Source organism: Phyllostomus hastatus, unplaced genomic scaffold (assembly GCF_019186645.2).
Source record: "Phyllostomus hastatus isolate PE091 unplaced genomic scaffold, TTU_PhHast_1.1 phas_contig_348, whole genome shotgun sequence".
NCBI lineage: Eukaryota > Metazoa > Chordata > Mammalia > Chiroptera > Phyllostomidae > Phyllostomus > Phyllostomus hastatus.
The window spans coordinates 547856-574168 of record NW_025333860.1 but is presented as its reverse complement, the minus strand read 5'-3'; the positions used below and the strand labels follow the sequence as shown (position 1 = coordinate 574168).

Below are 26313 nucleotides of genomic sequence, written 5' to 3'. Positions count from 1 at the left end.
CATAATCTGGATGACAATGATGGCATGGACTGTGGTTATGAGTTCTGTATGACGCCAAAGTTGTCATGGATGACGTTGGCCAGGGGGGCCAAGCAGTTGGCATGGAGAATCGATGACAGTCTTGAGGGAGTTTTCATACTTGTCACGGTTCACACCCATCACAAACATGGGGGCACCTGCTGAAGGGGCAGAGATGGTGACCCTCTTGGCTGCAGCTTTCTCCAAGGTAGTGAAGACGCCAGGGGACTCCACAACATATTCAGCAGTGGCATCACACCATCTGATGGTGGGATCTCGCTCCTGGAAGATGGAGAGAGACTTTCCATCCACTGATGATAAGTTTCCCATTCTCAGCCTTGACTGTGCCTTTGAACTTGTCATGAGTACATTCATACTGAACATGTAGACCATGTAGTTGGGGTCAATGAAGGGGTTGTTGATGGTGACAGTACCCACTTTGCCAGAGTTAAAAAGCAGCTCTGGTAACCAGGTGCCCAGTACTGGCCAAATCCCTTCATTCTGCCCTTCACCATCGTGTCTCAGGGTTGTGGCTGTCTTGTCAAACAGGAGGAGCCGTGAGCCTGTAACCTTTTTGTAGGAAGGAGAACAAAAGGCATGCATACACCTGTACACAGATACACCATCTATATGTGCATTACACTCTGCCCCAGGTCTCTTCCATCTGTCATCTTAACTGTCTCCAAACCTACCTGCCCACCAGACAGACTTCCAAGCTTTGTCTCTGTGCCTAAGGACAGATCTTGTCTTTCCACCAGGTGGCAGTGTGACAATAGCACATTCTGCACCTTCCTTTGGGGGATTTTATGATCTTGAGGAGCTTAGATACCAGAGAAGCCTCCCAAGTTCACCATTCTTACCACTGGCCTCCATACATGGCCCTGTTTATAGCAGAAATCACAGTCCAATATCCAAATGGATTTGGGCATCATACATCAGGACTATTCTGGCCTTAAAGTCTTCTCCCAGTCATCTCAACTCTTGCTTTCTATAGCTCTGCCTGGGACCAGTGACTTTCAGTGAGCTGAGTACTCCAGGAATGGCCCTACCAAAGGAGAGGCACACCTTCCTCCCTGCCTGCTTTGTAAGGCTTGTAACAGGTGACCTCAGAGCCTGGCTCACCAGCTAAGAACCAGCCAAGAGGAGGAGGTCAGGGGCAGGGCTCTGTAGGGCTCCTTCATTCTTTACTGGTCTCTATGGCAACAGAATGTTAAGCCTTTATTGTCTTGCTAAAAATATGGATAATTGCTGTAAGGTTTTATTTTGTCAGCTCTCAGACTTCTGAAGCAGAGTGATGGCTTTGGGTGATGTTAACTTCTGGGTTGCTTTTAACACTGAAGTATTAAGTATACAAAGCCTGTTTGTGGCTTAAAAAACCACTGGGACCCAGGACTAACTCTTGATTCTTCAAGGCTGCTGCAATCTTGCTGCTGCTGTTTCTTTTGCTGCTACTACCACCCTTTTTCCCTATCCTAGTTTGTTCTCTGGACCTTGGGGAAGGGAAGGAGGATGCATTATTTTTAGGTGGATGCAGCTGGCTATGGTCCAGTCCCCCTGTATGTATTGATCTGACTGCTAATGCATCCTGAGAAGCACAGCGTAGACCATTTTTGTTAGTCATCCTGAAGCTATGGACTAGGCCTCTTCATGGTGTTCTTGAACTCCTCCATACTATAAATGGCCACAGGCCTTGCCTCCCTTCCCTCCTCAGATGGGCCCCCAACTCTGCTTGGTTTCTTTATGTTCCCACTTCTATCTACTTTGGGCTTCCTGCGCTTTGGTTCCTTTTACCTCAGTTCTTCCTTGCCTCATTTGGTCTTGCCTCATGCATCCTCTTCCTGGGGCAGAGACAATGGTGACAGTGAAGAAAGATACCTTCTCTAATCTTAACCTATGTAAGGTGATTGCGTCTAGTGGGTGACAGCCAGTGTCACTGTGTATGACTCAGTGCTTAGTCAGCCCTCTATTGGGGGTGGTTGGAGTGGAGAGAAGGGGGCAAGAAACAGCCTCTGGGCCCAGCCTACAGTAAAAGAAATCTCCCTCAACCTCTCCTGCCTGACTGGAGTGGCCAGGGTCCTGGCAGAGGTGAGGCTGTGACCCACGTCCTTTCCCAGAGTGGTTGGAATTTTCTCACTAGTTCTCAATTCATAACAAGACTTTCACCTGACTTTGGGCTTATAGCCTATGCTTCTGTCTTCTCGAAGGCAGTGACATTCCCTCCCTTTTCTTTAGGTTGTTTTTACTTTTTTATTTTATTTTATTTTATTTTATTTTATTTTATTTTATTTTATTTTATTTTATTTTAATGTATTGATTCTAGAGAGAGAGAAGGGAGAAAGAAAGAGGAGAGAAACACTGATTTGTTGTTCTACTTACCTATGCATTCTTTGGTTGCTTCTTGTATGTGCCCTGACCGGGGATGTCACAACCTTGGCTGATCGGGGACAATGTTTTAACCAAGTCAGCTACCCGGCCAGGGCTTCTTCCTTTTCTTTAAACTGCTGTGTTCTTGACACTGGGATTCAGGAATTAATACTTGGACAGTTAGAAGATTCTATCCTGGCTCCAAAAAGTGAAGTGGCACAATGGTAACTGTTAACATTTATGTAGGATTTGTTTGAGGTTAGGCACTGTTCTAATCACTTTACATGTATTGAATCATTTCATCCGCCAGTGATCCTCTGAGGTAGATTCTTTTATTATCTTTACTCTGTAAATGAGGACAGTGATACCCAAAGAGCTTAACTAACTGGCCCCACAATTACAAAGTTAGCAAATTTAGCTTTCCAATCTAGGCAGTATAGCTTCAGATGCCTTGATCCTAATCTTAACCTGCCTCTCAGCACCACTGTGGAAACCTAGGCCTTGAAGTCATGGCGAAGTGCTGCTTTTTCTGTCTCTACGCCCATACTTCTCAGTAAATCCTGAAATTTCCACGACTACGTCTGCTAATTTTGCTCTCTTCCTGTCCCTCTTCTGGTGATCGAAATCTAGCCCTTTAAGACTCTGAAACTTGCCCAGTTGGAGCTGAATTCCCTTTTTGGTATTTGTCCTATTATAGGTCTTCTTATGCCTTTATTTACAGTTCTTTGTGAACTCTATTAAATGATGGTTATGGCTGAATGAGGCCAAGGATAGATGTATCCTCTTCATTATTGCTTTGCTTTGCACATATTACATGTCTGTGGGATTAATTCCCTCTCTGTTCAAGTTGGAGCCAGGCTTTCCAAAGGCTGTCCCTTCTAGCCTGCCTTCCCTGGCAGCTTTATCTCTTCCTTCCTCACTCCTCAAGAGAAGAGGCAGCTTTACTCTCTTTAGTGTTTCCATGGTAGCCTGTGATGCTGTCTGTCTGAAATATTGCTTGCCATCACCAGAGACTGATGCTTCCATGGCAACCAGGTGAAATCAATAGTCATGAGCTGGATTTGGGAAAGGAATTCTGGTCTGAGAAGCTGAGTGTCTGAATCTTCTGGCTTTCAAATATCCTCCTCCTCTCTCCCAACTTTTATACTCTGTATTCAGAACTGATTTGCTCTGCTCTTGGTTTAGAAAGCAATGTGTGAGGTGAAGCAGACCAGCCAACTTAGATTATGTGGGAAGGTGGAGACAAAAAAAGAGCTCATCAAAGATCACTTATTTTTTTAAAGATTTTATTTATTTTTAGAGAGAGGGGATGGGAAGGAAAAAGGGGGAGAGAAACATTGATGTACAAGAGAAATACGATCAAAGATCACCTTTAAAAAGTTGGCTGAGTTCTGTTAGCTGTCCCAGATGATCTGCTCTCAAGAGCCCTTAAGGAGTTGGCTGGAGTTACTGGAGAGCCATTAGCAGTTATTTTTGAGGGAAATGGACAGATATGAATGAGGTGCCTGGAGACTGGAAAGGAGCCAGTCAGTACTGGGTTGCAGAGGGGGGAAAATGACCTTGGAAGTCATAGACTTGTCAAACACTTGCCAGTGTTCCAGAAAGGATGGGAGCATCCATCAGCTTTCAAGCATCATGATGTCCATTTGTTGAAATGAGTGGTGCTGAGAATTAGCCTCCTTCTCCCATGTCCTGGGCCCAACCAAGCCAAGGGACCACCATCCCCTAGCAGACTGGTCACACTGTAGAGCTACACTGCATGGTTCAGATCTGTCTTTTGTTTCAAATCTGCTGAGTGAGCTTGGGTATTACTCCAATTTTCTAACTCAGACTCCTCATTGGCAAAAAAAAAAAAAAGTAATAATAGCACCTGTCTCAGGGATGTGAGGATTAAATGAAACAATCCCTGTAGATGGCTTAAACTTGTTAGCTTTCATTATGACTGCCATCACTGTCCCCATTCATCTGGATGCCTACACACTGGACTTCCTCCCTGGCCTCATTCTCCTCCCTAGCTTCAAAGAATGCTCAAGATTTATAGGGGGAGAAGTAAGGGTGGGACTATGATGAAAAAACCCTTAACTGTTCCTGTGCTAAAAGCCCCAGGCTCACAAAGTCCTGGGTCACATATAGCCAGCCTAGCTTCCAGGAAAACAAACCCCATTGTCCAATCTCGTTTTATGCCTGAAACTCTATATAATCAGATTATAGCCAGATGTCTTTGAAAAATCAGGGTGAGCCCCCCAGGTACCTTCAGGGTACCTAGTGCTCTTCACTTTTTTTCTGGCATTCACTGTTAGAGTCCTTTGCTTAGTGTCCCTCCTAACCTCCCCCAGCATTCTTTTTTTTTTTATTAAAGATTTTATTTATTTTTAGAGAGAGGTGGAGGGAGGGAGAAATAGAGGGAGAGAAACCTCAATATGTGGTTGCCCCTCACATGCCCCCAACTGGAGACCTGGCCCGCAACCCAGGTATGTGCCCTGACTGGGAATCATATCAGCAACCCATTGGTTTAAAGTTCCCATACTCAGTCCACTGAGCCACACCAGCCAGGGATCTTTGAGAGTATTTTAAATCATCACAGATTCTCTGCCTAATGGTCACCTGTGAGTCCTGTGGGAGGTATGTTGGACCTTGCAGACAGCAACTTAAATTTGTATTTCCAGAGTGCTGCTGTGCTTTGAGAGGTTAACAAGCGGCCTGAGTGCCTGAATGAAGGACCAGGACACAGGTGGCAATAAACATTACTTCCACTGCTCATTTGTACAATGCTTCACAAGTCACTTAGACATTGGCATTTTTATTCAGTCCTTATAACTATCCTACAGGGTAGGTGCCATCTGCATTGCATAGCTGGGCGAGCTGAAGTTCAGAAAGGCGGAGGTTCAGAGTGACTTTTCTCCCTAGACCTCCATCCAGGAAGTAACGGGCTGAGTGCCCCTCAAAGGCCTGCAAGGCCCCATTGAATTTGTCTTCACATCTTGAGTTTACAGGGCCACCAAGCTCTGGGGGCATGGCATCAAGATTCAAATAGATGAGATGGGATCTTAAGCATGTATGCATCAGAGAGCCACCAAGATGATAAAGGACTAAGAAGCAGGATGCTCCTGTCTGGTTTTGGGGCGCTTGACAACTTGGCCACACCACCCACCCAAATGTTGCTGCTTCCTGTGCCGTGAGGCAGGCTGCCCACCACTCCTCCTGTGTGTTTGCCGGTGTAGTTTCGCCCTAGGGAGTTGTTTTCCTTCTCCCCACCTGCCTATCTACAGCGCACATACATTCTTCAAGCCCCATTTCCTAAAATCTATGTTGTGAATTTTGTTTCTTCCATTCTTAGAAAAATTTTAAAGCACATAATGTTACCCCCAGTTAGCTGGAATAAGGTGTTGTGTCGTTTGCTGCTGTCTTGGCCACAGTAGGGCTGTCACCACCTCGTTCCATCTTTTCCAGGGCAATCTGAAGGTACTTGAGGGCAGGGATGGAGTCTTACCTGTGTTTGTTTCCCTCACAGGGCTTAGTGCTGTGGTGACCGTACTGCAATACTTGAGTCAACAGTAAGTGTTTGTAGATGAAAGATGACAATGTCCAGGAGAAATTTATTCAAACGGATGTGTATATGAACTATGTTAAATTAACGAAAGATGTACCTATGAGTGGACCTTCTGGAAGAGAGACGTTAACCCAGAAGACCTGTGGAGTTTCCTTGCATGACCATGGCCACCTTTCAGAGGACGACAGCCCCTGCTCCAGGCTCCACAGAGACTGTGACGTGCAGCAGGGCCTCCTGACGCAACTGCAAGCAGCGGCCCAGAGTCAAGGAATCCTTTCCAAGACCCAAGACTGGCCTCACCTCTGAGCCCTCAAAGGAGGGCACAGTCTATGTTCTCAGCCAGTCAGAAGGCCTTATGAGCCAGGGGAATGGGGGTAGCAGGGTGGGCAGGGGTTGGGCTGGTAAGAGCATAGACCCCAAGACAAAATTGCAGTGGTTAAGAGGAGCGCCAAGGCAGAGGAGACCTTGCCTGGCACGGGCAGGTCAGGTTCGCAGACCCTTAGCTATCTCTCACACCAGTCCAGACCAGCAGCCAGGCTGTCTTTGCCTTGATCAGAGGGAGGGAGAAAAATGGCCTGGCTCTCAGAGAGGACCCCACCTCTCCCAAGTCTGGCATGAGCGTGACTTCAGTTTCCTTCTGTTCTGAGCTCTTCCCTGTAGGCGTCTGGAAGGAACACACAGATGGGTCGGCTGATAGGTCTGGCTGACTTGGGGGGAGGGAGGCCTGTGGTGTGCGTGCGTGGCTCCCCTCATGGGGAGGTCCTGCCATAATCATAATCATGGAGACTTCCGCCATGTGAAGGGCACTAGGCCTTCTTGTTCTCATTCTCCCCTCTTACCACCTTCGACCGTTGGTGGTACTCTTCCTCTGGAAGAGCCCTCCTCCCTTGGCAGCAGCCTCTACATGCTCACTCCTAAGTCTGCCACTGCCTTTGTGGAGGCTTCATTTCCCCCTTCTCCAACTGCCTCTCCCCGCCCGTAACTCTCCTTAGTCCCTCTTCTTTCTCTGAAACACCAAGGTTTTGCTTTATTTTTATTTTTTTATTTTTCTTACAGAGAGGGAAAGAAACATCAACGTGTGGTTGCCTCTTGTGTGCCCCCCACCAGGGACCTGAACTGACCCACAACCCAGGCATGTGCCCTGACTGGGAGTTGAACTGGCGACTCTTTGGTTTGCAGGCTGGCGCTCAACCCACCGAGCCACATCAGCCAGGGCTATTTTTAATTATTTTATTTAGTATTAGAGCAGGTAAGATATGCTATAGTTAAAAAGGTAGGAGAGGGTTGTACAATGAGAACTAAATCTCTCACACCTGTCCTTCACCCACCCAGGGTGCTTCACCCACTTTCACTCAGCTCCCCTTCCCAGCAGCCATCAGCCCCAACCTGGGGTGTAATTTGTTTGGTTACAGGCCCCTCTGGAAATCTGATGAGATTCATGAACCTTTTCTCAGGCAAATGCATGAATGCACAAACATATCAGACTGCCCTTTCACAAGAATCAGAGACCCTTGAAGCCCATCTGTGGTTTGAGGCTAGGAATCCCAGCCCGTATTGTACCCTTTCCCTTGGTATAATATGTGGGTCCCTGTACAAAATAAAGGCCACAGAGCTCCTGTTTAAAGAGTTTCAGAACAGCAACGGCAGAGCATTAAAGTAAGCATAGGGCCCGGTGTGACTGCATAGGTCAAACATTCGCAAAGCCAGTCTTGCATCTCCTCCCTCCTTCTGGCTCTTCTACTTCTATCTTTATAGTGATTATTCTTGTATCTGTGACTCTTGCCCCAACTTGTTCTGAACTTCAGATCCAGTCATCTAGGGAACTGCTCAAACTCTCCTTATGGATGTTCTAATATTTCATACTCAGTCTTCAAAATGGAGCCATTTATACCATCTACTCTCTCTGCCCCCTAACTCTAATTTCTCCGCATCCTCTTGCAAATTGTGACTCCTCCCTCTTTATACCTACCCACTTAATCTACTCTGACTCTCAAATCCATGCTGCCTCTACTTTCCCACCACCATCTCTCTCAGGCTGGTCCTTCATTGCTCTTCGTATGTAATACTGTGATTGGCCCTACCCTTGCTTCTGTTGCTCCAATCCATGCACAGGTCTCCCAGCCTCCTCCTCCCAAAGAATCATCACGATCATGTCATTTTCACACGTAAAGACCTTCAGTGACTCTCACTGCTTACAGAATTGGGCCCTACCTCCCTTGAAGTAGGGCTTCACATCAAACCTTTTCCATTTACCCTCCTCTTCATGTCCCCGAGGTTTCAACTTAACTGCAGAACCATCTGGTCTTTTAATGGGCCGTGTGTTCTCCTGCTTTTGAAAATGTGAACCATCTCTGTTCAAGGTCCCCAGAGATTAGAGTTGGTTTACCCTACTACAGCTATGTATTTCTCTGGCCCTTCACCACGGCCACTGCCCATGGCCCTGCTCACTGTGTCACCTGTATTTTTTCTACTGGCCCTCTTCCTCTCCCCAACCCCCCTGTTCTTACTGGAAGGGGAACCTCAGATGAAAAGATGAATAAAATCACCATTAAGTATCAAGCAGACATGAGTGGAATCCCAGCTCTGTTTGCTTATGGACCTCTCAGATGAGTTATTTACACTCTTTCTTCCACAGTAAAAAAAGGCAGTGACACCCTACATAGTCATTAAAGAATTAACAGATAAACTGAATAAAGTACTAAGGATAGTGTCACTGTCATATTATCTCATGCTGGGCTGGTCTCACTTGGCTCTTCCTCAGCTATAAGGACGCAGAGGACATCTCATCCCTCTTTCCATCAAGTTCTGGGAACCTGAGTAGGGTGAGGCGGAGGCCTGGTCCTTGGTGCTCAGGTAACTGCAGTACACGTTTGAGTGCCAGGGGAGCTGCTGCCTCTGTTCCTTTTGTTCAAACTCGTGGCTCAGGCAGCAGCAGGCGTGGGTGTCACCAGGAAAGGCACTGACAGCTTCAGTTCTCACCCAGGGTTTGCAGGTGACAGCTGGAGCAGTGGGGCCCTGTCAGCAAGAGCTGCAGGCTGACCCCACCATGCCCCAGCTGGTGGCCTCTCTGGTGGATGTGGCCTCACCTTGAACCAGTCCAGGGCACAGCTGAATGTAGCTCTGGGAGCTAAAGGTAGCCTCTAGCCTACTCCTTGTGGTATATATTAGGGTAAGGAGACAGTGACTTGACCCCTGTCACTGTTACTAAATTACTTCTGGCAAGTAAATTACTCCTAGCTCCTCTCCAGGCCTGTTTTCTCGTCAACAAAGGCACAAAGTTAGACCTAATTATCTCTAAGGGCCTGTGGTCACCTGCCCCAGACTGCACCAGGACTAAGTTCTGAAGCCTCCCTAGAGTTTTAGGTTCCTTGTTCCTCTGGGCCTGAGTTTTCTCGTCTGTAACAGTTTCCTACAGCCATCCCTTCTGTGGGGGTGTTGAGGACAGAGAGTCAAAGTGAACAGGTGCAGTAGAAAAACTCTTTATTGAAAAGGGAAGGGTGGCCCCTTGCTGGTACCTCCTGGGTCCTGGCCAAAGGGGGGGGTACCACCCGCTTAGCTCCTCACGCTGGCATCTGAAGGCAAAAGACTGTCCACACCTCACCTTTAATAGCCTTAAAGGAGAAGTGCCATGGTGTAGTGATAAACCAGAGAAATAATTCTCACAACTAGCACTTCCAGACCCTTGCCTTTAACTTCTTAAAGGCACGTGAACAAGTGCAGCAGGTAAGAGCCAGAACGTTTTAGGAAAAGTCTCCGAGAAGGGTCTCCGTGTATTTACCTTTAAGAATCTCTTAAAGGTGAGGCATATTAGTGTAGAGTACAAAGGTGGAAAACCCTGTAAAGGAGTCTACAAAGCACTTTTGTAGTTCTCGGCTTTAGGATCTCTTTGCAGGAGAGGTGGTCAAGCGCGAAGTAATAAAAAACAAAATATCTTGCAAAACGATTTTCCTTCCAGCCCACCAGAACCGCTCCGCCCGCCCACCACGGTGTGCCCCGCTGGTTCCGAGTCCTGCCTCCCAGGTGCCCGGGCTGGGGGTAGGAGAGGAGGAGGATGTATCCGAAGACCTCCCTGCAAGCCCCACGGTCAAACCCGGGCGTTCTGGGAGCTTTTGGTTTCCTAGCCGGTCTTCGCAAAGGAAGCCCGATAGGGGCGGGGCAGGGCGGGGAGGGGCTAGGCGAGGGGTCAAGCTGAGTGAGTGGTCACCATGGCGACCGAGGTCACCATGGCGACGGCGGCTCAGAGCGAGGAGAGGTCGTGACATGACCTGGAGCGCTGCTTGAAAAACTTGGCATTGCGGGGCACCAGGTTGGCGAGGAAGCGCTTGGCCTTCTTGGTGAGGCTCTCGCGGCGCGCAGATGGCGTGGCGCCCTTGGGGCTGCCCAACTCCTGCCGCTGGAGCCCTGCGCGGCTCCGGCCGCGCCGCAGCCGGATCTGGCGGACTGCTCCCTCGAAGAGCTCGCGCGTGTTGTGGTGCAGCGCGGCGGATGTCTCGATGTGCTTGCAGCTCAGTGTTCCTGCTAGGTGGCGGCCCTCTGCGGGAAGGGACAGGTTCAGGGGCCTGCCTGCCTGACTGCACTGGGCCTGGGGCAGAGTGGGGTGTGGAAAGGGGTTGGCAACGTAAGAGGACAGGCAGGGATGCTGTGGGGAGAGGGGAGGAAGAAAGGGACCTTGGAGAAGAGGTGAAGGGGAGTGAAGAGAAGGGATTCTCAGGCCCCTAGGACAGGCATTGGTAGACTGTCCTTACACTGGGGTGAAATGCAGTGAAGTTTGTGCACCTGAGCATAAAAAGGCCTCATGGAAAAGAGTAGATGTGGCAAGGAGAAGACCTGTTGAGACTGCAAGTATAATGAGGATACCCACCCTCCAGTGAGACCTCCCTGGAGCGGGCCAGGTCACTCTTGTTTCCAACCAGGATGACAGGAAGGTCGTGGTGGGGCCTCCCAGCCCGGAGTCGAAGTAGGGTCTCTGGAACTTTGGAGAAGCTTCGTCGGTCAGTGACTGAGAAGACGATGAGAAAGGCATCCCCGGTCTGAAGGCAGTGGTCCCTCAGCCACCCTCCTGCATCCCCCTGCAGATGGGCAGAGAGAGTCAGGGACTGTCAGGGCTGGAGGCATGGGAGAACCTGTCCAGCGCCTACAGCTCTAGGATGAGGAATCAGGATGTAAAGGAGAAGCCACCGGCTTAAAACAGCAGAGCTACTTAATGGCAGAATCTCCATACCCAGGGCATGTTTGTGGAGGAGGGACAAGTTAGTAATGTGAGCTCCACTCCCGAGAATTGGAGACACAATATCCTAGACTAGGGTAGCCCTTCCTACTTTCTCATACACACTGTATGCTATTCAAGTGTGTGTAACCTGGTCTCTCATAATAACGATTTATGTCCAAATGTTCACAAATCCTCACTTTTTTTTCTTTCACAAGGGGCCAGAGCCCTGACCCCTTGTCCTGTCTGGTCAGACTCTTCCAGGCTGAAAAAAAATGTATGGGTAGGGTCAATTTCAGGAAGTTTAGCCTGGCTTGCAGCTGTAGGGTTTGCCAAATCCAGATCCTAACTTTCCTCTGGGTCTGAAGACCCTGGAAAGACAGTGGCTCTCAGTTGCACCCTGGCATGGGCCTTTGCCCTCTGAAAGGACAACACAAGTTGAAACTAGCTCCTGCAGTCCCCTAGCCTTGAGCCAGGCTTTGCCCTTCCCCAGCTCTCCCCGGGTTCATCACTGGCTTGCAGCCACATCTTAGTTCTCACCTGTTCCCAGATGTCATAGACAACTAAAGTCACTTCCTCCTTATCCACCGTGATGCGTCTCTCATAGGTGTCCTCTGTTGGGAAATAAGGACAGGCAACAGAACCCATTAGGAGGCTCCCAACACTGGTGAGACCTGGTAACCAGGGACACCTCAGATCCCAGAACCAGGGACCCCCCTTGAGAGAGGTTGTCACAGAAAGCACTGTAGAAACTTTTCTTAGGTTCTGGCCTCCAGGGGCTGCTCATGCCTGGAGCTCTTCAATCCTTGACTAGGGCTCTCAAGGAAAGACGCACCCTCAACCCTTGCAGGGCTCCCCCAAATACCTGGGTTCTCTGGCTCATGAGCATTGTCTCCCTGGAGACCACCGAAAGTGCCTGCTAGGGTGCTCTTGCCCACGCCGCTTTCCCCCACCAGCATGACCTTGAAGATGCTGTCCTTTTGGGTAAGGGCTCCCTCCCCTGATCCCAAGGAGTCAGAGGAGCCAGAGGACGAGGCTTGAGGTGGCCAGTCAAGTTCATCTACAGCCTGGGCTCGCCGCAGCTGGTGCTTGTAGGGGACAGGCATACTGCCTCTTCGTCTGGGGGCCCCTGGGGCAGAGGGTGGCTCACTCCGGTCCAGCTCTGCCAGCAGTTTATCTTGCTTCTTCAGCAGTGTGGCATTTGCTTCTGGGGGGCGCAAAGAGAAAAAGCTATGAGCAGGGGGTGCCTAGCCATCTGCAGAGGATTCAGCCCTGGCTGCTGTAGCTTCAGAGGCCCAGTTGATGACCATGACCCAAGAGGAGCTTAGAATCTTTGGTCTGACCTCTTACACTGAAACCTCCTAGGAGCCTGAACTGGTAGGGCACCGAGGAGCTGACCTGATGGTGTGTCCAAAGTGGTCCCAGCCACAACCTATTCAAAACACGCCCCATGCAGGGGAGGCACCTGCATGCAGCCTTGCACACCCACTCACACTTCATGCTGACACATAGGCACACCCCCAGACTAGGCCTCTAGCCCCAGGGCTGCTCCTCCTTCAGCCATGAGGCTCTGCCCCTACTGCTTCCTGCACTGGCAACCCCCTCACTTGCTGGCTCAGGGATGAGAAGCTGAAACTGCTGCCCATGTTCTGGTGGGGTGGGTAGTGGTAGTCAAAAACTTTGTGGGGAGCCTGTTCCCAGGGAAGGGCCTTTGTTCTTTGAGTTGTGTGTTTTGGGTCCCGGTGGGTGTATGCATGAGCAGGCTGCCTCTTCCCATGGCCCCGTGGGTGAGCATCCCCCAGTATGTGGCCTCACTGGGAGAGTCCTGCATCACTGGCCATCCCAGTGAGTTGGAGAGAAAATTACCTTTGTGGTGAGGTAGAGGGAGTGTGGCAGCGAGGGAGAGAGCGGGAGCGGGAGAGAATGACAATGCACGGGGTCAGGGTAACTGGAAGGAGGCCGGACAGACATAACAAAGGGGGATGGAGAGAGGCTGGAAATAGCCCAGGATCGATACTTGGCTAACAGCCAGAGCCTCCAGGGAGCCAGAAGAAACCCTCATAACAGGTCTCCGGGGAAGCCCCTTGCCCGTGATTCCCAGGGTGGTGGGCTGCTCCTTCCCTTTCCCCCTTCCCTCTCGCCCATCCCAGCCTCTTGGGAATGAGACTGACCTAGGGGGCCAAGCACCAATTTCCCCAGCGAAGCCCGGGGGGGGAGGGGCGTTTAACCAGCTCTGCCCCCTCCCCCCAGTCCAGCCCCATTCCTAGTGTGAGTAGGAGGCTTCCCCACTCTCCTCCTTGCTCTTCCCCTCTTGCTGTTTGGGTTCAAGCTCCTTTAACCCCTAGTTCTGGCTTCTCCACCAAAGCTTCAGCTCCCACCTCCATGGTTCCGTCCGAAACCTGCCCAGCTCAGCCTCACCTGGTGTGGGCGTCCCTGGCGGGGAGGCCTGGTGGTTGCCGGAGGGGCAGAGTGCTGTGGTTTCTGTGTCCGTGTCCATGTCGGCGTCCAGGTCCGAATGCATCGGCGTGCGTGTGCAGCCCGGCGGCGCCTCGCAGCACCCGCTCCCTCACTTGGCAGCACTGTCAGCTTTTCCCTTCAAATGCCACCCCCCTACGTGTCCTCCCCCCACCGCCAGACACCTGGGGAAATTGTCCCGCCTCCTGATGAGGTCACACATGCTAATGAGTGATGTCAGCGGGATTCCCTCCTTTCTGCACGCCCCCCCCCCCCCAACCCTTTTGTGTCGCTTTCTTCTGGGAGCACACACACTGCAGGTCTGGTTAAGACAGAACAAAGTCACAGGGCAGAAGGAGAGAGGAGTTCAGAGAAGTGGGGCGAGGGGTCGGTGGGTAAGGGGGCTGAGCGCTGCAGGAGGCAGAGACACGGGGACCAGACGTCTTTCTCCAGGAGCCAGGATTATGGGTCTTTTGTCTCCGTGTCCGCAGCCCCCTAGCCCAGTGTCCAGCCGTGAGAGGGTGCTCTGTGGCTAAATGGAGGGGCTTGAGAAGAAACCAAAAGAAATGCAGAGAGAGAGGGACAGTCACCATGCCACCAAGTTTCCCCAACATTCTCTCTTTCCCCACGCCACTCCTTCTCAGCCAAGCCCCACAAAAGTACCTGTTTCCCAGCCTGGCTCCTAGGCAGGTAGGGGCTTTGTTTGGGCAGCACCCTTTTGTCACTAAGTTCAGGTGGTGCAAACCATTGTGGTTCCTCCCCCTTCCTGCCAGGCCCACCAGCCCAGTGTTAATCAGAGCAGGAAAAAAGGGAGAGACCAACCCTCTGGAAGTTCCCAACCCAAAGGTGGGGGTGGAGAGTGCCAGCCCCGCCCCTCCAGTCCCTCTGTGGGTCAGTCTAGCTCTCTGCAAAGACCGAAGGACCTGTCTTTTACTGTTCCTTTCCTGCCCAGTTTCTTTTCCCTTCAGGCGTCCACTCTTGTCTTCCTTCCCGACACCTGCAAGCACCCAAACGTTTTGATTTCCTGGCAGCCCCTGACCCTATTTTTGCCAGGTGCTGAGCTAAGCAGCTTCCTGCATTATCGCCTTTCATCCTCATGACTGTAAGGCTCACAGTGGCAGGCGGGTGGTTGGTCCCCAAATCAATCACTGCACTGGAAGAAAAAAAAAAAGCAAGGACAGCAGTTTGGTGTGGCTCAGCGGACTGAGTGCCAGCCTGTGAATCGAAAGGTACACTGGTGCATTCCCTGTTGGGGCACACGCCTGGGTTGTGGGCCAGGTCCCCAGCTGGGGGGTGTGCAAGAGGCAACCACTCGATGTTGTCTCCCTTTCTTCCTCCCTTCTTCTCTCTCTAAAAAATAAATGAATATTTTTTTTTTAAGTAAGGGCTTCAGAACTCCACCCCTCCACCCAGATCTTTCACCTCTACCCTATACTGCCTTCCCCGTTTTAAATACTCCAACTGTCTCCAGTTACTGGGAACACTCCGTGTGGCACTCTTCTGTGAACTTTTCCAATAGAAGAGGGAAACTGTAATCTTTAGACTAACATGCAACGACAGTTCATTTACCTGGAGGACAACTACAGGACAACACTGTAGGGTCTAGTGGGAACAGAAAAGACTCCTGAGCAGGTACAATACTCATGCACTTTACTCAATGGATAGACTCTCCAGTCCTCAGCCACAGACTACTTAATCCTTTATTCACAATTTTAATGTATCCATGTGTGTTCATGTACTCATAGATCAGAAGTGCATTAAGAGCAACAAGTCAGCCCCAGGTGGTGTGGCTCAGTGGATTGAGTGCTGGCCTGTGAACCAAAGGGTCACCGGTTTGATTCCCAGTCAGGGCACAAGCCTGGGCTGCGGGTTTGGTCTCAGTCGGTGAGAGGCAAGCGATCGCTGTTTCTCTCTCACATGGGTATTTCCCGTCCCTTTCTCCCTCCCTGCCCTTCTCTCTAAAAATAAATAAATATTATTTAAAAATTGCCCTAGCTGGCGTAGCTCAGTGGATTGAGCGCGGGCTGTGAATCCAAGTGTCACAGGTTTGATTCCCAGTCAGGGCACATGCCTGGGTTGCAGGCCATGACCCCTATCAACCGCACATTGATGTTTCTCTCTCTCTTTCTCCCTCCCTTCCCTCTCTAAAAATAAATAAATAAAATCTTAAAAAATTGTTCTAATGTCATTTCGCATAAAGGCAAACAGCCCCCTCACACTACTATAACTTCTGAAAACATTGCTGAAGAGGAACCACTAGTTTCTATGAAGATCCCCAGCTCCCCAGAGAAATTTGTTATATTGCAGATGTGCTAAAGAAGAATATAATGTTTTAGAATGGTTTTCTTCCAAAATGAGTTTTTAGGAATGTTTTAAATTATAAAGGGGTGAGCTTGATGTAGCTGGAAAACTCAATTAGGTGGTTGGATTCATTTCTATGCTATCAAATTAGAGTGAGTCAGCAGCTGCAGAACCCGGCAGGGGTTCCTGACCGTGACTTCCGCCTGCTCTCAGACCAGCTTTAGGCCACAGGAACAGGTTGGGTTTCACCTTGAGCCTTTGGTGCTCTTACAGCCTTTGCTGTGTGGCTGGGGGACTCTCTTCCTTCCCAGCGGGAACTGGAGCTAGGTTCAGGCCCAGATCCTGCTCTTTAAGGACTGAATTCTGTTGTCATCTCAGATTCCCAGCCCATCCCCTCTCAGGTCGAGAACACCTCCCACCTCCTCTTACACCCCTGATACTGGGTGACAGGGGTCACACTGTCTATTCTGGTAGTATCTGAAGTTGCCTTTTCCCCCTTGGGTCATAGTTAAAACAAACTCTGGTGACTGTTCTCCAATGCTCCACCCTCTCCTGGTTAGGAACCTGTTTTGGATTTCCCTTTCTACTTGTACAAGGCCAACTCTCTCTCCCTGCCAACCTGGGGTTTCAGTGTGGCTGATGAATGTAGTGCTCCTGCTTGTGTCTCCTACAGCACACCCAGCACCTAGAGAAGCTTCCTTCGGGCTTGTGGATCTCCCCATACACACAGGCCTTCCTAGTGAACTCTGCCCTCAAGTCCTCCCTCCAGCACTCTGAGCCTTCCACCAAGAGAAGCAATCTTACCCTAAATTTTTGTTTGCTTTCAAGTTACAGAAAAAGGTCTGGAGTAGGACAGGGGATGAAGATACCAGGTTGAAGGTTCTGAGATGGCTGGTGGGGAAGACAGGTCCATGGAGAGGGCAGAGCGGGTGATGGAGGGATGGGAGGGGTAATCACCATTTCTCATTGCACTGGGCCTGACACTGGTGGGCCCCAGGGGTTGTTGGCACTTGGGAAGGAAGATCCAAAGACAGCAGTAAGCAAGAATGAGGATCTGTAGAGCACTCCCCACCCCGCCCCAGTCTCTGGAGAGGGTCTGGAATGAAAAGAACTTGGGTCTTTCCTGAGCCAAGATGCCAGGGCCCCAGGGTGGCACCATACCCCATCTCTGCCATTCCTCAGGCTCTCGCTCACTGGGGGGAAGCATTATGCAGTCCATACGTATGTAAAGATGTTGACAGGGTGATCCACAGAGGGGTGGAGAGAGGCTAGCCTGGACAGGAAGTGTAAGGACGAGACTGGAAGTTCCCTGGGGGAGCTGGCTCCATCAGGGATGTCTCAGCTCTGCTCCTGGGGCATCGGACTCCTTCTATACCCTTTGTCCAGATTTTAATGTCAAACTCTAGGACAGATCCATCAGCTTTCTTTTCAGAGACTGGATTCTAACATTTTTCACAGATTATTCCCTCCTCCATCACCCTCAGCTCTTTGGCTCTGGCCACTGCTTGTGATCCTGCCCCTTTTCTGAGGAGGTTCAGGGTCCAGCCTACAGCCCTCACCCTCAAGTCTGCTTATCTTGTGGACACTCACCCTGACTAGAACTCACAACTCTATTCCAACTATTGACAGCATTCTTTAGGCTCTGGTTTGGGCCCTCTTCCAGGAAGACCTCTTAGATTTGGCCAAATTGATGCCAGCATCCTCACACCCCAAATGTTTATTATTTTTCTCTTGATTCACCTTTGACTGCTTTGAGGCAGGATCCTAAAAGTCCGTCTGTCTCTCTTAGGATAGTACAGCAGGGGCAGAGGGTGGAGGGCAGGTGTCACAGCTCCCACGATCCAGGGGGACAGTCTGCTCCTGTGATGTGCACTCTGGGAATACTCCACCAACGGGAGCCTTTCAGCTACGGGGCCCAGCCTGGCAGTGAAGAGGCTTGGCACTCACCCTGGTATCAACTGCAGTGGAGCTGGGTCCTGGGTGGTGAGTGGAGGTGGAAAGGGTCAGTGCACCTTACGGCCCCTTGAACTTTCTTACCCGCTGAGTGGTATAACATTTAAGACTGTGTAGTTAGAAGATCAATACGAAGAGGCAGAAGTGGAGGCCAGAGCAAAGGCCCACACAAGAAGGAACCGAGAGAGGTGAGCATAAGCTGAGACAGGCAGAGAGGCAGGGTGCAGGCTCATAGCTCATTTAACAAAAATCTTAAATTTCGGATTCCTTTATTTTCAGTCTTGATTTCTGGGCAATTACCTAGCTCTGGGACAGAGCATTTGTTTTCTTTTTCAAACCAGGCCCCATAGGAAGGATCACAGTGCCAACCTCAGGCCCTGCCTAAATCCTCCCCTTGTGGGCTGGAGGTCTCCAGCCAATTTGCATTCTGGTGCTTAAGGCCACTTTTGGGTGGGGGATTGGAAAGGATGGAGTGTTCAGGCCTATGCCCTCTTTAGAACTTTACTTTTTGAAAAGAGCCATCCAAATGGTGGTGGTGTGAAAACAGGGTGGTGGCGGACAGGTGCAGAGGGAGCTGTGTGTGAGACCTCTCTGCCTGAGGGACACCTGACTTAACAGCAGCTGTACAGGGCCAGAGGGAGGCTCACCAAGTCCCCTTAGACTGAGGGTATGGGAGGGCAGTAGTGGAAGAGAAGCTGAGCTGCTTTCTAAAGGGCTGCTGTCACTGTGACTAGAGCTCTCAGGGTAGCCAGGCCACCTCAGGCAAGCAGTGGCTCATCCTCTGCTTCAATTACCCAGAGCCCTGGCTCAGCCAGTGGCACCAGCAGCACGTCGTCCTCATCCTCTGGGGACAGGACTATCGTGTGGGGTTCAGGTGGGGTTCGGGTTGGTCCTGGGGGCTGGGTTGGTCCTGGGGGCCGAAGGCTGGGCAGGAGGCGGCCTCGCAGGGCCTGCACCACTCCAGACAGCAGTGATGGTTCTACGGGCACTGAGGGCAGTGGCCCTGGGGCCTCTGGGACAGTAGGGACAGCTGGAGGTACACTGGCAGATGGGAGGGGAGCCTTGGCAGGCAGGGGGGGTGCCTGTTCCCCATCATGCCCACCTACTGCCCCAACCTCACGGGCCAGACCTGTGCTTCCATCTAGGGCTTCAAGGGGAGCATCAGAAGGTGTGACGACCTGGGGTCTGGTCTCAGGGGTTCGGGCTGGGGTACTGGTTCGAGGAAGAAGGCCCCAGCGGCGGAGACGGCGCACCAGGCGGCGCACACAGCGGCTCCGATGGCGGCGGCGGGTACCTGAGGCACCCCCTGGAGTCATATCTTGGCGCAAGATCTGTAGCAGAGAACGCAGGTTGCCCAGCACTGAGTTCTGCAAGGAGAGAAGGCAGACATCAGAGTTAGAGAAGTGAGGAGGGGCAGTGGCAGGGCCACAGTGGGGTTGGGAGCAGGATGAGCTAGGGTTGGGGGTAGTGACTTACATCATTAGGGTTCTCTGTAGGGAAGTCCTCCACAGGTGGGATGGCGCCCTGGGCAATGAGCTGCCCATAGGAGGGAGGTGCCTGCTGCTGCACAATCTCAGCCTCCATTCGGGAGAGGGGGGCAAAGATGCTGGAAGGAATGAGGGCTGCTCAGTCAGAGGTGGTTCTGGATAGAGCAGCCTGTCCCAGCCTGGACAGGCCTCTTCCCTCCACACCCAGGACAGGACAACTGAAGCTATGCTATGGTTTTTCCAAGTCACTGAGGTCCCCTCCTTCTCTGAGGTTGCCTTCAGAACCTAGAGCTATCCTTTCCTCAGAGAAGCAACCCTCTCCCCAAGCTGGATAACCCCACAAACCAACCCATAAGTTTGTCACGGGAACCTATGCCAAACATGGACACCCTCATACTGTCTGGTGGCAGCATGGGCCCTGCCTCACCCTCAGTCCCCACTCCTCTACAGCCAGCTGACCTGTACTCCTGGGTGCGAATGGCATAGAGCTTGCAGGTGCAGCCCAGAGCAATGACCAGTAGCAAGCCGCACACAAGGCTGCCAATGACCGCAGCTGTAATGACCTTGCGGGGCAGGGCATAGGAGCAGTCCCACTCGTCACTGCCGTCGGCGCAGTCTGGCTGCCCGTCGCACACCCACGTCTCATACACGCACTTCTCATCCCGGCATCGGAAGTTGCCAGGCTGGCAGTGCCGGCACCGTCTCTCATCTGCTCCATCAGCACAGAAGGTCTGGTAGTTACAGCGGTCAGCAGGCAGGTAGCAGGCTGTGGCACCAGGGGTGCCAGCAGGCCCACAGGGATAGTGTCCAGGTGGGCAGCTGGGGCAGTTCTCCTCATCTGTGCCATCGGCACAGTCCCATGAGCCGTCACAGCGCTGTGCCTCACTGTAGCAGCGCTCACCTAGGCCCTCACTGGCCCCCAGGCCAGAGCCTAAGCCGCAGGGTTGGTCCCAAGGCAAGCAGTAGCCCTGCACGTGGTAGGTGGCGTTGAAGCCCCGACCATTGCTCCAAGGAACTGTGTGGTAGGCCACGACGGCCTGGCCAGACAGTGTCTCCACGGTGACAGCCTTGCCATTGTTGAAGTGGGTGAGCCTGCGCAGCCGCCGGGAGATCTCGGGGGGCCCAGGGCCATCATACACATGCACTGAATCATCATAGCCCAGATCCAGGGCTGTGAAGCGCACTGCCAGGCGCCGGCCATCGTGGGGGTCCAGCAGCCAGAGGCAGTACTGGGGATGGGAGACTGAGGCCAGGTGTGAGTAGCCAGGGGAGGAGAAGACCCCATAGAACTCTTCCAAGGTGTGATTGCAGGGTAGGGTGGGGAGAGAGGCTGGGGTCATGTCAGGGAAGGGATCGGAACTGCAACCTGCCTCATCTGAGCCATCTCCACAGGTATCGACCCCGTCGCAGTGCTGGGCCAAGGGCACACAGCGGTGGTTCAGGCACTGGAACTCTTCCTGCAGGCATATCAGCCAATCTGCAGAGGCACCATGGAGAAGGGCTATGGAGCACCGGAGCTGGTAGGATCCTCCCCTCCTCCCTGGGGCTTTCATTGCCTGTGTTAATAGCCCCATGGACATCCCTGTCTAGCTCACCTTGGCTGTAGGAGAGTAGAAAGCCCTGGCCCATAGGTGCTCTGGCCCCAGCATAGCTGTAGGTAATGGTGACGTTGCCCCCAGGTAGCTGCAGAGGGCTGGCAGGAGCCTCGCACAGAGAGATCTGTGGCTGGAGAGGGGAGCGTAGAATTAAGCGCTCTGAGCCACAGGCCAGGTGCAGTTTTTGGAACCTATAGGGATGGAGGAGAACAAGATGTAAGATATTCTTGACTGCCACTGGCTTCTTCCTCCCTCAGGCCTTTTCTACCCACAAATGCACAAATATCTACTTATTCACAGTCCGAATAGCCAAGCGAAAATTCAGTTAGCCAAATTCCTTAGTAGTCAATGGGAACAGTCCTAACAGAGGCCAGTGGCACCATGAGACTATGAGATACATCCTGAAAAACTGACTTGTCTGCTGGGACTGCAATAAAAGCAGGTGTATTGCTTTCCAGTTGTTGCAGCACTGTCACTCAAGTACAGTGTTAGCAGTAACCAACAATTACCATACAGTTCGATTAATCAGAACTTGCCATCCCCTCCAAATGCCTGGTGGTGAGACCTGGGAACACCAGCACTTCCATCCCTCTGCCCCAACAGCCTCTCCCCAGATTGCCCCTCTCCCTTCACCCACCCCTTTCTGGGTAAATTCATGAAAAGTGAACTGTGTGGAGCAGACAGCTAGGTAATTAACATGGGCCCCAATCCCATGGCCGAAAGTTGGAGGAGCCTAGGGAGACCTGGACTATTTAAGAGATCTGGGGAAGCTGAATGTTCTACACTGATTAAGGGAATACCTCTGAACCCTAGACAAGGATGTGCAAGGATTGAAGCACTCCTCAGAGCAGCCATACAGGAGCCCAAGGCTCCTGTTTCTAGAGAGACTGTTGGCCTTCAGAAATGACCAGCACCCAAGCTAGATGTCCATCCCTGCCCACCTCCAATTCACTGTGACTGGTCAAGAATAGGCCAGGCTTTAAGGACAGATAAGGCGGAATCATATTCTACTCTTCCCCCTATTGACAGGGATAGAATTTCTACAAAGAAGTGACTCCTGAAGGCTTTCCCGTGATGAAGTGAGGAGGGGCAGGGGAGTGGAATAGGGACTTGCCCTGCTTCTCACCTGACTGTTACAGTCTGATCCTTGCTGCCAAGGATGAGCCAGGTGCAGTACGCAGGGGAGCTTCGGCTGTCCCGGCCCAGGGGCCTTTGTAAGATACCCTGTACTTCCAAAAGCACTGCTGGGGGGTCCACACAAGCTGGTGAGAGAGGCAGGGAAACTGGATGAGAGTCTGGTACCAACCCACCTCTCCCCAGGCTTGAGGCCTTCAAAGGCCTGGGTTCTTCAAGGAGGAGCAGACAGCCCTGGCTAGGTAGCTCAGTTGGTCATAGCATCATCTCCATAAGCCAAGGCTGCAGGGTTTGACCCTGGCTAGGGCACATACAAGAATCAAACAATGAATACATAAATACATGGAACAATAAACTGATGTTTCTTTCCCTCCCTCTCTCCTTTCTTCTGCCTCTCTAAAAAAATTTTTTTAAAGGGACAAACTTCCCCTGACCACCATACTCTATACAGTCAGTCTTCAGTGGGTCCCCTTCCTCCCCACATGCATCCTGGCTTCACCTTAAAAGTAACAAGAACATAAACAATCTGAGGTCTGCTTTGTGCCAGCCACTGGGGCCACTCGCGAGGAGGAGCAGGAAATACTGTCTCAACTCTCAGGGAGACTACATTCTGGCTAGGGAGATCAAGCATGGAGATTGGGGAAAAAAACCCCAAAAGTGTGTAACTACCAGGTGAGGGCTCATACTGGGTCTCAGTTTCCCCACCTGTAAAATAAAGGGTGGATGATCTCCACTCAAAAACTACAGTAGGGACCAGAAGAATTCAGAGAAGAGAGACTCCTTCTCTTGGGCCTGCCCTCATTTTACCAAGCCCCAAGGCCCCAAGGCCCCAGAGACATCATATGCTCACCAGGATTTGGGAAAATTATCCGGTCTGGATGTGCCAGCGCGCCTCCTAGAGGAAGAGCGAGAAAGGGCAGGAGAGGGAGGCATTTAGAAGTTTTCTTCTACCGTACAACTCAAGGGGGGAAAGGAGCCACCTGGGACTTCCCGGTAGTTTATGGGAAGGGGTGGTGAAGCAGGCGGACTACCGCGTACAAACTCAAAGGAAGGTCCGGCAGCATGGCCTGAGGGGTGGCCCGGAGATCTAGGGAAGCCGGAGGGATGATGAGGGCTGAGGGGGTGACTAAAGACTTCTCGGAGGCTGGGGCAGGCAGCGCTGGGTGCGGCGACAGGGCTGGGGGCAGGGGCTGGCAGGGTAGGCTGAGGGGCAGCAGAGGAGGAACCGAGCTAGAGCGTCTGGGGCCGTGACAGCCCTGGGGGCGGAGTGCCGAGTGAGGAGTTTCGTTTTGGTTTCTTACCGAGGAGGAGGAAGAGGAGGACGGCCGGCGGCATCCTGAGCCGCCCGGAGCAGCAGAAAGAGTTCCAAAGCCTCTGTTGTCTACCCAGTGCGGAGACAGCGCCGCTCCGAGCGTCCAGGCCCCTCAGTGACGCCTTCCCGAGGGGGCTCCATGGCCCGGGCTCCTTGACCCTTGTTCGGGATGCCAGGGCTGGGGGCGGGGAGGCGGCGATGGCCCGAGAGCAGGGGCGGTGACTCTCGCCAACTTCGGAGTTGTCTTCCGGGCTGCCGCCGCGTTCCCACTGAAAGCCGCCTCTCGAAGCCGGCTCCCGAAGCCCCGGGAATCGGCTCGAGGCCGAATTCCGGGGCGCGCCCTCGCCTACAGCTCGCCCGCAGGCCGCGAGCGCCGGGGTTCAGGCTTGGCCGCCACCTGCCGGGGCTTGAGGCCACTTCCTCTTCGAGCCAAACTTTGCCGACCCTCACCTGCACGGCCGGCCCGTGGGGCGGCTTAACTTTTCCAGTGCGTCTACTCAGAGGAACGCGGCAGGAGAGCCGGGAGGGGGGACAGGAAGCACTGCCCTGCTCCCCGGCCCTCGTCCGGGCGGCACCCTAGGGCTGGGAGCAACCCGGGCAGAAGAAGGGGCGGGGACGAGCCTAGCCCCACCCCCGCTCCACAGCGCGCACCCCGCCCGCCCGCTTTAACCCCTTTCTGGCCCAGCGCGGACTGGTCGGACTGGCTTCTTGAATGAGCGCTCGTTCTCCAGTTTTATCTCGGCTTTGTTTATTCCTTTCGGTGTAACTCGTTTGTTACAGGACACGTTTGTCAAAGACAACTGCTTATTCCTTAACTGTCGTGTCTTTCCTTTGGCCTCAAGCTCTCAGAACTTTTCTTGTGCCCGTGTCTGAGCTCCGGTAGCACTTTTTGTCGTTAGCCTCTATTATAGAAATTACCACACGGTGTAATAACTATTTGTTTACTCGTCACTCCAGGCCCCGCCCTGCCTCTTTTCTGAAAACTGAAACTTCCTGTTTACCTTTGTACCCACAGGGGTTCCCTCCTGCTCCGACACAGAAAAAACTCAATAAATGGTAAATAAATGAATAAACGTGACTTCCCCACTTGCTGGCTTTGTGACCTTGAGAAAATTATTTAACCTTCCTGTGCTTCTCAGTTATGAAATGGGGGTAATAATAGTGCATCTCCTTCGTAAGTTTGTCAGTCCTTTAGGGAGATAATGCAAGTTGAACATATAGAAGGTGCTCCATTGCTGGTTGTAATAGTAACTATTAGTCACAGGAGGTATTTCTAATTTATGGGAGCTTGGAGTTACTGATTTCCTGTGGCACTGATAGGTAAGATTAATAAACAATACCCACAGCAAATATTTTTTTAGCTTTTTTCTTTTCACATTTCAGGTACAAATCTAAGCACTTTTCAATTGTTTGCTCTTTTATTCCTCTCAACAATCTTGAGAGGTAAGATACTATTGTTACTCCCATTTTACAGATAAGGAAACTCCCGGTACAGAAAGGTTAAGTATTTTTCCCAAGATCATGGATCTAGTAAATGCTGAAACAAAGTTTTGAACCTAGGCGATCTTGCTTTGGATAGAACATACACTTGGATCCTTACTACTCCTACTGCTTTACAAATGGTGCAAAACAGTTTTATGTTAACGACATTGGCTTTGACATGTTCAAAACTGGGATCTCCACCAGGCCTGAAGCCACAGAGTTGGTCAGGAAAAGGTCTTTCTGCCACTTGGACCCATGCCTCACCTCTCTGTGCTCTCTACTGCAGCCCTTGGGATTAATGAGGGGTGAGATAGAACCCTGCCTGGAGGAGGAGGATGTTGAGCAAAGGAAAGAGGGACAAAGAGGTTGGGGGAATTAAAAATATTTAAGTTCTGAGAGTGATCATGGAGCTTTTAGTAGCGTGCTTGGCTGTGTTCTCCATGCTTGGTCTTTAGATAATGCTGGGAACTCTTAGGATTTCACCTTAGCTTCAGGGAGCTTTCAGTCTAGTTGGGAAAAGAGATCAGATACATAAATTAAAAAGCCAGAGAGCCATGGGGAGTACCCATGGAAGCCAGAATGTGGGTGGTTGGGAAATGTGGGCGGTTGGAAAAGGAAGCAGGACAGATGGTGGTGAGATGGAAAGAGTTGCAGGGGGAAGGAGGAAGTGAGCCTATGGTCTGGTGTGCTGAATAAAAAGAAAATTGATGAAAATAAAATCAAGATCTATGCTGTTGGAAATCATCATCATCATCATCATCATCATCACCATCCGGAAGAAACTGCACCAGAGTAAAACAATAGCAAATACTTTTTGAGCCTCGTATTACCTATTAGAATGACTTCCAAGTGCAAGGCACTGTGCAAAACATATTTAGGAGTGAATTCAAACAAACAAAAAAAAAAAGATGAGGAAGAAAAGAGGACCAAGGTGCTAATAATGAGTTTAAGCTTTAATTTGTTTAGTGAGTTTAGGTGTCCAGGCTTACCTCAGTCACACCCTAAACCATCACGTACATGTAGGAATGGGTCTATGGAGATGTCCTTGGAGTTCTTTCAGGAATTATGAAAAATAGTGGAAGCAATGGAATATGGGCAGAAGTGTGGTTTTCAAAATGACAGCATAACTTTTACAGAGTACTCACTGTATGCTTGGCGCTGTTCTAAGTACTTCACGTATATAATATAATTTAATCCTCACCATACCTCTAGGAAATAGGTGTTGTTTTTGTCCTTGTTTTATAATTGAGGAAACTGAATCACAGATAGTTTAGATAATTTTCTCAGAATCAAACTGCTAGCATGTGCAGGAGCCAAGGTGTTATGGTCTGAATGTTTGTGTACCCCCAATTCTTTTTTTCTAGTGTGTCAAAAAAAAACCTGGTTTAATATGCATGGAACCAAAAAAAACAATGATGCTAGATACTGAATTCATATTGTACTGTGCTTTGAACACT

At 51.2% G+C, this 26313-nt stretch overlaps 2 protein-coding genes and 1 non-coding gene across 3 annotated transcripts; all 3 read right to left on the bottom strand.

Moving 5' to 3' along the window:
* Positions 1–9463: 9463 nt before the first annotated feature.
* Positions 9464–13746, bottom strand: REM2 (RRAD and GEM like GTPase 2). The gene is made up of 5 exons (XM_045841219.1): positions 13557–13746; positions 12004–12345; positions 11679–11752; positions 10794–11001; positions 9464–10465 (listed from the first exon to the last, which is right to left on the bottom strand). The coding sequence occupies exons 1-5, from the start codon at positions 13657–13659 to the stop codon at positions 10170–10172; spliced, it is 1023 nt and encodes a 340-aa protein (XP_045697175.1). The 5' UTR covers positions 13660–13746; the 3' UTR covers positions 9464–10169.
* A 4352-nt stretch (positions 13747–18098) lies between these two features.
* Positions 18099–23976, bottom strand: LRP10 (LDL receptor related protein 10). Its single transcript, XM_045841226.1, has 7 exons — positions 23364–23976; positions 22913–22957; positions 22055–22190; positions 20929–21119; positions 19793–20810; positions 19323–19452; positions 18099–19213 (listed from the first exon to the last, which is right to left on the bottom strand). Exons 1-7 carry the CDS (start codon positions 23395–23397, stop codon positions 18605–18607), a joined length of 2163 nt encoding a protein of 720 aa, XP_045697182.1. The 5' UTR covers positions 23398–23976; the 3' UTR covers positions 18099–18604.
* A 2241-nt stretch (positions 23977–26217) lies between these two features.
* On the bottom strand, positions 26218–26313 carry LOC123820530. The gene has a single exon (XR_006785989.1). It is a non-coding gene; the product is annotated as a small nucleolar RNA SNORA8 (small nucleolar RNA).